The sequence below is a fragment of the Cannabis sativa genome, chromosome 7 (genome assembly GCF_029168945.1).
Source record: "Cannabis sativa cultivar Pink pepper isolate KNU-18-1 chromosome 7, ASM2916894v1, whole genome shotgun sequence".
NCBI classification, from domain to species: Eukaryota; Viridiplantae; Streptophyta; class Magnoliopsida; order Rosales; family Cannabaceae; genus Cannabis; species Cannabis sativa.
In genome coordinates, this window is record NC_083607.1 from 35,636,636 (window position 1) to 35,650,323 (window position 13,688).

A 13,688-nucleotide genomic window follows, 5' to 3' on the forward strand; every position below is an offset into this window, starting at 1 on the left:
AGAGCAAGAGATCTGTTCTTCGGGTTTCTAATAATCTGAATACCAAGAACATAGGCTGCTTCACCCAAATCTTTCATATCGAATTGAGTGTTAAGCCATTCCTTGATGTGAGTCATTTTCTTGACATTGTTTCCAATAATCAAAATGTCATCAACATAAAGGACCGGGAATACTACTATTTGGTCTTCCTTGAGTTGGTAAACACAAGGTTCATCTTCATTCTGAAGAAAGCCGTAGGTCTTGATGATTTCATCAAACCTTTTGTTCCATGAGCAAGAAGCTTGCTTAAGTCCATAGATAGACCTGTTTAATTTGTAAACTTTCTTTTCTTGCCCAGGAAGAACATAACCTTCTGGTTGCTCCATATAGATGGTTTCTTCAAGTACCCCATTAAGGAAGGCAGTCTTGACATCCATTTGCCAGATTTCATAATCGAAAGCAGCAGCTATGGAGAGAAGAATTCAGATGGATTTGAGCATGGCAACAGGACTAAAAGTTTCCTCATAGTCCACGCCTTCTCTTTGGGTGTAACCCTTGGCTACAAGTCTACCTTTAAAAGTTTCGACTTCGCCTCCAGCTCCTCTTTTCTTCTTGTAAACCCACTTGCATCCTATCGGATGTTAGTCGTCAGGTGCGTCTACATATTCCCAGACTTTGTTCTTTTTCATGGAATCCATTTCTGAATCCATGCCGACCGACCATCGTTTCCGTTGCGGACTAGCCATTGCCTGTTTATAGGTTAATGGATCGTCTTCAATACCGTCACCTATGACCATATTGATTTCACCATCCAAGCCATAACGAGCAGGTTTTGTTGAAACCCTCCCACTACGACGAGGTGCGGTGATCTTCTGAACAGAAACTTTAGTAGTAGATTTCTCAGTTTGTTCAACTGAGGCAGTGGGATTGTCTTCTTCACGAGTGGAAGAGGACGGAACATTGGAAGGACTTATATCTGACAGCAATTCCTCTAGAACAACTTTACTTTTCGGTTTGTAGTCTTTAATATAGTTCTCTTCAAGGAATGTAGCATTTGTAGAAACAAACACTTTGTTATCCTTGTGACTATAAAATAGTCCACCCCTAGTCTCTTTAGAATTTCCGACAAACATGCATACTTCGGTACGTGATTCAAGTTTGCCTTCTTTCTTTCTTAAGACATGAGCAGGGCACCCCCAAATTCTGTAATGGCGTAAACTAGGTGTACGACCATTCCAAAGTTCGACGGGTGTCTTAGGGACTGCTTTAGATGGAACAACAATTAAAATGTCATTTGCCATCTGTATAGCATATCCCCAGAAGGACGTAGACAGAGTTGAATAACTCAGCATTGACCTAACCATTTCCAAAAGAGTGCGATTTCTTCTTTCTGCAACTCCATTTTGTTGTGGAGTGCTTGGGGCAGTGTATTGGGATTCAATTCCAAGTTCAATTAAATGATCTTTGAACTGCATATCCATATATTCTCCACCCCTATCAGTTCGCAAGATCTTTAATGATTTACATAATTTGTTTTGGGCCAAAGCATGAAACTCCTGAAACTTTTCAAACGTTTCAGATTTCTTTTGCATTAGGTAAAGAAAACTATATCTAGAGAAATCGTCAATGAAAGTGACAAAATACTCATAACAACCTCGAGCTTTGAAATTCAAAGGTCCGCAGACATCGGAATGCACTAACCCTAGAGGGATTTTGGCACGCTCTCCCTTTGCAGAGAAAGAACGTTTAGTCATTTTTCCTTCTAGGCAGGACTCGCATACTGGCAGTTCACCTAAGACGACATTTTTTAATGGACCGTCTTTGGTTAGCCTATTGAGTCTATCAAAGCCTATATGACCTAAACGTAAATGCCATAGATATGTTTGATCATCATTATCAATCTCTTTTCTTTTGAGGTTTCTAGGTCTAGCTACACTAAAAAGTTCACTATTTAGTGAGATTTGAGTACTCGGTCTTAAAACATAAAGCCATTGTTCCATTATAGCAACACATATTTGAAATCCATTACGAGAAATTGTACAATTTGTACTCGAAAAATTCAATATATAAGATTGTGTTTGCAAACATGAGACACTAATCAAGTTTCTACTAAAGTTTGGAATAAATAAAACATTTTCTAAAATTAAAAATCTTTGTTGAAACTTTATGCGGGCTTTTCCTCTAGCTTTGACCGACACTAATTCGCCATTGCCAACTTTAAGCTTTAACTCTCCTGGAAGATTTTCCCAAGTTTCAAGCAACTGTAGTGAAGAACATACATGGTTAGTAGACCCAGAATCAACAATCCAGACTGATTTTTCATTCTCTAAAACACATGATTCAAAGACAAAAGCATTACCTTTGTTTGAATTGTTTAGAAGCCTGGGACATCGTTCTTCTTGATGTCCCTTTTCATTACAATTCGAACATAGAAGATCATGTCTGATAATTGTACTTGAAGAAGCAGTTTTGCTAGATCCTTCATACCTAGTCCTTTTCCTTCGTTATGAATTGCAAACCCAGGGGGACCCATTGCAATCAGATTCCGTTCATGGGCTCGTAATTCTGCTTTGAGCTTGTCCATGTCGGAGGAGTTAGAATTGTTGATCATGTAAGAGATAACAAATTCATTATACTTTGGAGGAAGACTATTAAGGATGAGTTGGACCCATTGTTCTCTTGATAAATCAATTCCCAGTAGATTTGCCTTTTGGAACTTCAGATTCATCATCAACAGGTGCAAGTTTATGCAACTACCAGGATGCATTTTCACACTATAAATTTCTTCTGCTAAGATATTAACTAGGAGAGGATCGGGGTGAGGGTTATTCATAATGACACTACAACACATCAATAAAACAGAAGTAAGGTTTTGGTTCATAAATTCATACACAGTTCAGAAAATAACAAGTAATGACATATGTTATAGAAATACTAAATCTAACATAGTTTATTTTCCAAGGTATTTCAACAAACTGATACAGTGTCCCGTTTAGGCGAGAGTCAAAGCATCATCCATTGAATAGAGTTGTCAGCTCATCTAAAATGATAACCATTCTAGCAACCTTTTATTCGATCAAGATTGGAATTCAGCGTTGTCCCGTTTAGGCGAGAGTCAAGGCAATTCTATCTTATGAGCTTCCACCATTGTTTCATAATTTGCAAGTCAAGTATGGTCGCCACCATTAGGGTGATCCATACCATACAAAACACTTACAAACTACTTATCATTCGAGATTAAACGGTGCGAAATTGCTAATGAACGTTCCTCCATTAGGGAGGATTACTCACTAAAACAAACGCGGTGTAAAACCAACAACGGAGATCGAATGTTTCTTGATTAAAAGCTCATTATTTAAAAATAATATATGTATTTTGTATAATCATTTTATTCGATATTATAATAATGAAAAATTACAACTAAAGTTCGTTTAAATAAAAAATAAACTTTGATTAATTTTCAATTATTATTTAATTTGAAAAATAAATTCAAATAAATATCGAACAAGTTCCATATTATAATAATGAAAAATTGCAAATCAAAGTTGGTTTAAATAAAAAATCAACTTTAATTAAATTTCAATTATTATTTAAATTCGAAAAATAAATTCGAATAATAAATGGAACAAATTTGAAAATATCTTGTTTAAGTTGTTTTAGAATAATCTAAAAAAATCAACTTAAATATCTTTCAAATCAGATTTAATTAAATTAAAATTAAGTTGTAACCACTTAATTTGAAGATATTTTAAGTTAATATTCGAAAAGATATTAACTTAAAAAATATCTAAAATATTCCATTTTAAGTTAATATTCGAAAAGATATTAACTTAAAAAATATCTAAAGAATCTTAATAACCAATGCCTAAAATTCCTCAACTTAATTTTGAAATTTTAAATCCAAAAGATATTCAGATTTAAGTTGGTTAGTTGTAGATAACTAAATATCAACTTAAATAGGAATATTTAATGAAAAATTTAAATTAAGCTTCAGAAAGAATCTAGATGGTTATAATTCTATATTTAATTAAATACAAGAAAATACATATAGTTTAGCTTAGAATATAAAATTCTTTAAACTATGTTTTTCTTAAATTAATTTCAAAATAAATGAAATTAATTATGTTGCTAGTCAATTTTATTAGGTTAAACTAGTGTAATTAACCTAGTACAGTTATTCAAATTAGGCAAATGGGTCTTCACAATTGGGGTGGTTCATGTGAGAAGGTGCTGGGTTCAGTATGTCGTACCCACTACTATGGCTCCCAACTCTCACACAAGACCCAAAAGAGAGGAATTTAACCTTAAAATGAACAACTATTATTAATTGAATAGGCCCAAAAACTAAATGGGCCTAAATAAAATCTATCAAGAACTATAATAATTTATTTAGCAACAACAACCTATAAGCATCTATAATGAAATTAAACACATAGGCTCACACAGGCACACTTTGGATGAGTCCTATCATGTTGCTAGGTCATACACAGATGAAAGAAGATTGTAAATATACATGTTACAAATTATTTACTTGACCAAGGGAGCCATGAGTTAAAATCATATCATTGGATCTGTCAACAAGTTAACCATGGCTATTTGCAATCAAGCAATAATAGGTTTTGAAAACTTACACATAAGCTAAAACACATACTCCTCCAACAAGGTTAGCTGGATAGTTGGATGTAGGATTTATTTAATTTTAAATTAATTTTGAAATAATTAATTAAATAAAAAAAAATTCAAAAATTTAAATAAAAAATTTGAAAAAAATTCGAAATTTAAAAAAAAAAAAAAATTTAAAATTAAACCTACAATTTTGAAAAAATAGGTTTCAACCAGCCTAAATATCATTTCAAAATTTGCTAACTACTTTTAAAATTTAAATGTTATTTTATAAATAAAAATTAAAATAAAAATAAATGAATATCTTTTTCAGATTTTAAATGTAATTTAAATAAATAAAATAACAAAATTTAAAAGTTAGCAAAATATCTTACATCTTTTTAAAATTACATGATTATAGTTATCTTATTTTAAATTTAAATAAGGTCAAATTATCTTAAAAAAATTAATTTAAAATTTTAAAATCTGACCTTAAATTTAAAAATAAGATAAGATATAATCAAATTTAAAAAATAAGATAGATTATTAAGCAAAAAAGATAGATACTAACTATTTTTAAATTCAAATTACACTAATATCTTGAATTAAATTTAAAAAATATTAAATTAATTCATTATGATAATTAGAGTTGAATTAGGAATAGTAATAGTATAAATACAGAACTATACAAAAAATCGGAAGTTAATTCCATGAAAAAGCATGAAAAAACGAAGAAAAACGAAAAAATTGCAAGCTGTACGGACGGGATGCAGTGCATACCCGTCCGCGCGCGCGTGCTGGGTGCTGGGCCGAGGTTTCTCGACGGAATGCGTGTCACGCATGATTTCCACGCGCGCAGGGGGAAATCCAACAACCCTATCTTTTTTTCAAATCTTCAAAAAATCATAACTAATTCAAATTAAATCGAAATTGAGTTCTGTAACAAAGTGACTTGCTGAATTTTTTCCATACTATCGAATAAAAATAATTCCAGAAACAGATATTCAATTATTTTTCACAAAAATTCACAAACATCAATCAATCATCAAATAACACTCAATACAACATGATACCATCCAAAACATCAAACAATCGTTTTAAAGTCCAAATTTCTTGCAAGCAAATCAATTACCATCGCTCTAAGGCCAGTTGTTGGAAATTTATTTTACCAGGATCTTAGATCTACTAACAAGTATGTTTATTAACACCCTAAATATGAACTTTCTAAAACGATGAAATAAACACGTATAAAGTTTAAGAAACCTTACATTGGGTGCAGCGGAATTAAATGACTCCTTCCGTTCAGATCTCTAACCCTTGTATCCTTTCTATACCAAGGTATTATCAAGATCTGAACCTGGATCTCTTTCTCTGAATCCTTGATGCTGAAACTCCTTAGCTGATGATCTTTCTTCATGATCTTCCTCACTATGATTGAGGTATTGCTTGCTGTGTGTGGGCACTACTCTAATCACTAAGGTAGTTTTGAAATTCTAAGGAACAAGAGAGAGAGAGGGTGGCGGCCAAGGTAGAGAGAGAAAGGCTCAGGTTTTCTGATTCAGAAGTGTAATTTTCCTGAAGCCTTCACTACCTATTTATAGCATTCCACTAGGGTTAGGTTTGAATTATTTGGCATTAAAATAATGAAAATATCAGTTTAAAATGCCTACAAAAGTGGCCGGCCATGGCTTGATGGACTTGGGCCTTGCTTTTTACAATTTTGCAATTTTATCACTTTTGTATCTCATTTTTTTAAAAATACCAATTTTCTAATTCAACCATTTAAATGTCAATTCTAACTATTTAATAACTATAAATAATTATTAAATAATATTTTCATTTATCATATTTATTAATTGAACCATACAAAGTATCATAATTAACAAATATGCCCCTATTAACTCTTTCTTTACAATTTCGCCCTTACTTAGTGAAAATTTCACAAATAGACATAGTCTAATTTGAGAATTATAATTGATTAATCAAAACCAATTACATGAGTCTTACAAACAATAGTATCTCAACTAGTGCGGGGACCATGGGTCTATATAACCGAGCTTCCAATAAGTAGATCAAGAATTTAGCACTAAAATTCACTAACTTATTAATTCTTCGTTGAATCCACGCATAGAACTTAGAATTGCACTCTCAGTATATAGAATGCTCTATATGTTCCACCATATAGACGCATCATTAGTTATCCATTGTTATAATTCTAATGTGATCAATGATCCTTTATATGAATGATCTACACTGTAAAGGGATTAGATTACCATAACACCCTACTATGTATTTTATCCTTAAAACACTTGACCCCGTATAAATGATATTTCAGCTTATGTGAAATGAGTACTCCACCATTTATTTTCGTTTGGTCAAGCTCGAAGGAGATCATCCTTTGCTTACTATTCGCCAGATAGAAGCTATAGATTCCTTGTTTATGCTAGTGCTCCCACTCAATTGCACTACCGTGTTCCCAAAATGTACGTATCATCCTGACCTAAAAGTAGGCTTAACTAACAAATCAAAGAACACGAATAGCCTTTCAAGATTGAGCCTAATCATAACAGGATTAAGAACATTTGATCTAGGATCAACTTGGCGATATTGACTTGAATAGATTTTACGGTAAGTTTAATTAAATCTAAGTCAAAGTTCAATATCGGTCCCTTCCGATGCATACTCCATGCATCCAACCTGAGCTTTACTTTAACCAACGTTTTGGAAAGAACATAGCATTTCTCCAAATGCAAGTAAACTCTTGTTGTAGATTATCATATCAGTAAAACCCTGTGTCTGATAAATCTAGGAAACTTTATTCACATAGTCATGTTTACTTTCCAATGTGATGACAGCACAATAAACATGATCAAGTATGTGAAAAGGGTTTAAGATGAATTTATAAATCAAATAGACAAGCAATTGATAAAGTGAACCAAAACATACACAAATGAATGAAAAATACTTCTGTTTCTTTATTGATGTTGAATAAAATAGATTACATTGAAATGGAGTTTTATTTAGGGCATAAAACCTAACAAGAGTGTCATGCCCACACATAGTAAGTCAAGTACTCAATCATAGTGAGTAGGACTGTGGTAACCGAACTCGAAGGAGAGAAAGAGATCCAAGTTCAGATCTTGATAATGCTCTGCTACAAAAAGGAATCAAGGGCTAAAGATCTGAATGGAATGAGTCATTATATTCCGCTGCAATCAATGTAAGATTTTTTTTAAAACCCTTATGTGTTTATTTTCATTGTTTTGGAGATATTCATATTTACAATGTTAATTCAACATACTTGTTAGTAAGTCTAAATCTTGGTAAAATATTCCCAACACTAACACGTTGGAAGATAGTATATTCAGGGCAGTCATTACAGCGTCCATTCTGGTCATCTTGCTGAGTAGTAACTCGTTGAATTGATCTTGTCAAGTTAACCTTCTTTTGTCCAGCTGCAGTTGTCTTGCCATGATGTCCACGGGGTCTGACTCATCAGGCTGGCTCTTCTTTCCAACATTATCATTAGTGACTTTGTCCTAAGGGTCATCTTCATGCATATCCTCTGGTATTTTGTTGGTATTACATTCAGCATCTTCAGAACTACTTTCTCTAAATTTTGCATCCTCAATGATGGGATTGTCTCGATTCTAATCTTCATCCAAACGACTTTTCTGACAACTAGTCACCTCTTTGGGGTCACTAAAATCTCTAGCTCTGGCACTAGGGACATTGAAACGAAGATTAGACTTGGTTCGAGTGAGGGCCATGATTATTTGAACGTAATCTGCAAGTGGTCTCACTACTTTCTTTAGTTCTCAATGAAAGCATCAAAATATTTATCGAGATTTTTGAAAACAGAATATAAATAATAAGAACTGGAGAACAAAAATCAATAGAGAAAGAGTAAAAAGAGACAAACAGTTTTTTACGTGGTTAGGGCGTTAACTAGCCTTAGTGCACGAGTCAGTATTATTTAGCAAGTCTTTCTCTTGTAAATGCCTTAGGGAATAAAAAGAATGTATGTTATCAAGTTCTTGAGCAAAGTTTTCAAGAGAGTTCAACCCCTAATCCATAGGATTCGTATGGTATTTATAGTAGTTTGAGAATTACATTAAGTTTTCCATTTCTCTCTATTGGAGAGTTTACAGTAAATAATACCCTTAGGCTTTCTCATGAAGTCTAACCCATAAAGAAGACGATCTGCTGATTAGGCGGATCGAATTTGAATTGATCTGGTCAACACCATCTGCACTGATTGTGGGCAATTAATCTGAATTGATTTCATAATATTTGTTATAAGAGGTTTCCACATTAATCTTGATACAATACTCTGTTGTGATATGAAAATAGGAATTTCCTTATTTGTTCGCAGGAATAAAAAGGGAAACAGGAAGGGTCTTCCGGGCGCACATTGTCTCGTCCTTTTGGTCTCGCGGTACCGGACATGCTTCTGGGTACGGCTTGCTGAAGGCAAAAGGCTCTGCAAGTGCAAAACCCAAATACGTTCCTTGAAGGACATATCTAGGTGGGCTCGACCCACTTTACCTTTATTAAGGGTCCCACTGGTGGGTCTTGGGTGTTGACCTGGAATCCACGTCTCCAATGCTGGAAACACGCATAACATTTAGCAATGACAAGATTAATTAAACGCAAACAGTAATCAGAGAAAAATAAGGATGAACAGAGTTATCTAAAATCAGAAACTATTAAAAGCAATAAAACGATAAAATCAATACCATGATATGTACTGGTTCAAATTCGATAGCTCAATGTAATCTATGACTCTACTCCAGTTTTGGAACACCACCGAATCCTCTTTATTGATTGAGTAAGAACAGGTATAAAAATACAGTCGAGAAATGTTGGATCTCTTCAAAGTGTTTCAACTCTCACACTCTTGCTCAAGAATCTTCTTCATCTACAGAAGATTCTTCATACAAAATCCAAACCCAAACTCTCTCTTTTCTCTGTACATTTCAATCTCTTTCTCACTCAAACTCAAAGTCTCCTCTTAAAACTCGTCAATCCATTGTACTTCAAAAGATAAGTGTTGGTGGTATTTGTAGGCTCAAGATGAAGATCCTAAGTCGATGGCTGGACATGCTAAGTTGTTAAGTTAGTTATGACTTAAATAACTTAACAAACTCTTTGTAACATAATCTCCACGTCAGTACAACACAAGCTGCTCCCGGATGATACATACGCTTCTTGGACAACGGACTGAAGCAAATGCTGAAGGAGCTTTCGGATAAGAAAAGAGCTAGCTAGAGTCGACTATTTGAAACACCCTTCCAAAAGGAACAACTAGCCATCGAGAACTCTTTTCTAGAGGAAGGTTAGATTTCTTGAAGACTACACATGTAGTGGACATAATAGTTATCTGAGAACGCCCTTTCGGATGGCAACTATTATTCTACAAGACTCTTTCCGGATGCACAAGTTAGCTATCCGGGAACATACTTTCGAGAGATGACTAACTTTTCATTATTGGGACAGTCTTATAAAGATTTTTTAATCTGGAGAAACTGTACCACATGTTACAATTCTGTTATGTTAGCCCACATTGAAAGGGACATAATAATAATATAGTAGAGCTCAAGTTGGATGGGTATAAGATTTCTTATAGCTAACCTACCGTAAAAAAATAACTCTCCCAATTTTGAAATTTACTATGGATGTGTACGCACCTAAATACAAAACTGTAAAATTACTCCTAGTTTACAGTTACACAATAAATTCACATTTTAATTCTACAGTTATAAATAGTGGCATAGTGTGTGAGTGAATTGGGAGTCGGGTAACATGACTTGAATAGAAAAATTATATAAGTATAATAATAAGGGTAGGCGGGGCATTGTTGTCAATCCACATTACGGTGGGTGCATGAGCTTGTATCTGGGGCCCTCTGTTTTGTGCAGAGTGGCCTTTAATCTGACGCCCGTACAGAATAGTTCTTGCTGCTGTTGTGTTGATACCACACCCCAGTATCTATTCTGTCTGCTCAATCGTCGAAAACAGACCCTAAGACGTCACTCTCAGCTTCTTCTTCTCTCTTCCTCAATTCCATAATTCCATAGCCTCTTCTTCTATATGCTGTTGGTTCAAGCTGACTCTTTGATCCTCACGAGGCTTATACCATTTGGCCATCATGCCATGCTGCTGCCAATGACAAAGCCATTTCTCATAACAATCAGTTCTCTTTCCTTTTTTAATAAAGTGTTTTACTAAACCCCAAAAACCTGTATATGGCTTCCTTATAAAGCTTTGTCATTCTCCTTTTTCTTTGGTCTTATATCCTTATCCTTCTTTATTGTCTGGTGGGATTCGTTCTCTGTCTTTTTAAGCATATTGGTAGAAACGACACTTCTTTCTCTCTGAAGTAACTTCTCTTCACCCTGAATTCTCCTGGTACATCAATCTGGTATTTCAGTAGAGAATAGTAAGACTCATGGCTCAACAGGTAGTAATATCCATCTCTATTTTTCTCATTAATCAAACACTAAAACGGTGTAAATGATTTGTGCTATTATGGAAAACCAATCAATGATTTTCCACTGAAGTTTTGTTGTGTGCAGGAAGAAGGGTGGCCACTCGGACTCAGACCACTTAATGCCAGGCTTGGGTTGATAAGTACCCTCGATATTTCTGGATCAGCATCATTCAACACTTCTCTAACTGCTTCTCCCACCTCCTCCACCATATCTTCCTCAGATCTTGATACAGAGGTTAGCGTTTCTCTAAGCCAACACCATTTACTTCACTGAAGAAGGAAACTATATTTCTATTTTCGTTTGTTTGTGAAGATTTACATGAATAAAAGGGTACCATTTCTACAGCCTAAAATCCACTTTGAAACTACCATTTTCTTTCACACATCATATTTTTCATGGCACTGGTTGTATTGTTCTTTATCATATACATGTGTATTGTATTATGTATATGGAGGTTCTCATACCCTTTCAAAGCCCCTGGTGCTCTCATTCTTTAATTGGTCGATAACATTAACGAATAACCAATCCATTGTGTCTTTGGCATTAAATGAATAGTTTGCATCACATGAAAAACATAATGCGAAAAGACATGAATGTATCACTTTAAAAAAAAATAGACAAGACTTGTATGCAGTTGTAGTCTTTTATTTTTGAAAGATGTTTTAAGAAGTCACAAAGTTATGAGATGCTATTCAAATTTAAATAATCAATGTGGCCAGTGGCCTTCTGAACATTGTGATCTGAGACGCCAATCCACGCTCAATTACTAAAAATCAAATGCCATAACTGATCATAAGAGCACCTCACATTTGAATCACATTGTTGTGAGAAGAGGGTATCGGCAGGGAGCTCACCTTTGGGTCTATCTCAACTGTTATTGTTTGTAGCAGTAATTTGTGTCCTAAAATGTTTTGCAGCTCTCTTTTCTTAATTAAATCATTTTTTGTATAATATTTTGTTTTCAGTCCACTGGATCTTTCTTCCATGACAAGAGCAAAACACTGGGGAATCTAATTGGCGTCTCTAGTATTTTTCAACTGTCCCGAAGATCCACTAGAGGAAGAACACCAGAAAATTTTAGTGGTGGAAAGATCCTCAAATCCAAGCCTTGGCTCTTCTCATCACTTTGCTCAAAGCTAACCACTGATGCTGTGACTGACTCCAACAGCACTCCTTCTCTTGGCCACTTTCTAGAGACAGAGAGGACTAGAAGTAGAACTAGTGGTAGTAACATTCACAAGAGGAGGAGTCAAAGTCCACTCTATTATGGACCTAATGATTACTCCCCAGTTCCCACTATTTCGAACGTGAATTCGCTGTTTGTTGACGGCTTAGTTGCCCCATGTCCATCCACTCCTTCTGGCTCTATCAGTAGAGTTAGACCGCAAACTGAGTTATTAGAAGGTGGTAATAATAATGGCTTTGGAGTTTCCTTAGTAATCCCATGTTTGTGTGGACAAGTCATAAATTGATGAGTTTTCAAAATAGAACAGCTTTTGAATGTGGTGTCAGTTATGTGTTGGAACATAGTTTAAGGAGGCTGTCTCTCTTATTTTGACTCTATGAGTTGGTTTTGAGGCAAAATGTTTACTGTTAATAGTCAGTCTTTTGAGGTATAGCCTAGTATATTATATTGTACCTGTTCTCTAATTTAAGGGTGTCTTTCGAAAGATTCTTTAACACTACTTTCGTGCATCTTTCTGTACGCTAATTTTTGTTTTAGGCTCACTTTTTACAATAAATAAACTAGCATAAGGTTTGGGGATACACAATTCAAGTTACATTTTTTTTTTTTTGAAAAAAAAAAAATCACAGTATGCTAACTTAATCTTTCCTTGTTTACATGAAGATGGAAGAACAAAACTTAAAATAAAGGTTCATCAAGTAAAGCCTACACAGTTCAATGTAATTAAAGAAATAAGTACAAACAAGCAAAAGCATGGCTCTTATTATTTTCCAAAGCCATTTTCGGGTTCCTTTTTAGTTTGATGACAAACAAACCCATCTGTTTATACATAATATTTAGAAATCTATGCCAAACGTCTACAACTTGTCGATATGTCCGAGTGGTTAAGGAGACAGACTCGAAATCTGTTGGGCTTTGCCTGCGCAGGTTCGAATCCTGCTGTCGACGTTTTTCCTTCTTTTGTTATTTGAAATCAAATAGAAACTTCATTATGCATTTTTTTTTTTATTTATTTGTTAAATCTATTAAAGTAAACTTTGACTCTTCAACTCCAAGTCATTCCAATATCAATGTCTTCCGAATACAGAATCCTTGCTTCCCTCTCTCCAAGTTTCCTTCTCATTCCCTAGACACAAATGAAGTTGCCCATTTCCTTTCTACCTTATAACTATTCTCCAAACTCACAAACACTTTCTTTCTTCCTTTCAGCAATTAGCAGAAGCAGCAAATATGATACCAAACTTAGATCTCTTCCTTCTTGCATTCATCCATGGCTCCTTCATAGTGGCCATCCTTCTTTTTGCCGTGTCTGTTGTTTTCACCATTTTCCTTTTCACTTTTATTTTTGGGCTCTTCTCTATCGTTGTCGTGGACTTACTTGATTTATCACCAAATATTTCTTCGCGCTTACAATCGGCCAAGGCAGA

At 34.5% G+C, this 13,688-nt stretch overlaps 1 protein-coding gene and 1 non-coding gene across 3 annotated transcripts; both read left to right on the forward strand.

Moving 5' to 3' along the window:
- The first annotated feature begins 10,453 nt into the window (after nucleotides 1-10,453).
- On the forward strand, nucleotides 10,454-12,840 carry LOC115696935 (uncharacterized protein At3g17950). Of its 2 annotated transcripts, none has more exons than XM_061118805.1 (3): nucleotides 10,454-11,044; nucleotides 11,145-11,309; nucleotides 12,041-12,840. In XM_061118805.1, exons 1-3 carry the CDS (start codon nucleotides 11,033-11,035, stop codon nucleotides 12,545-12,547), a joined length of 684 nt encoding a protein of 227 aa, XP_060974788.1. In that variant the 5' UTR covers nucleotides 10,454-11,032; the 3' UTR covers nucleotides 12,548-12,840. The 2 variants fall into 2 exon arrangements, with proteins under 2 accessions (XP_060974788.1, XP_030479689.1); XM_030623829.2 differs by having other exon boundaries at nucleotides 10,461-11,044; nucleotides 11,160-11,309.
- Nucleotides 12,841-13,127: 287 nt separating this feature from the next.
- On the forward strand, nucleotides 13,128-13,209 carry TRNAS-CGA (transfer RNA serine (anticodon CGA)). The gene has a single exon. It is a non-coding gene; the product is annotated as a tRNA-Ser (tRNA).
- The last annotated feature ends 479 nt before the right edge of the window (nucleotides 13,210-13,688 follow it).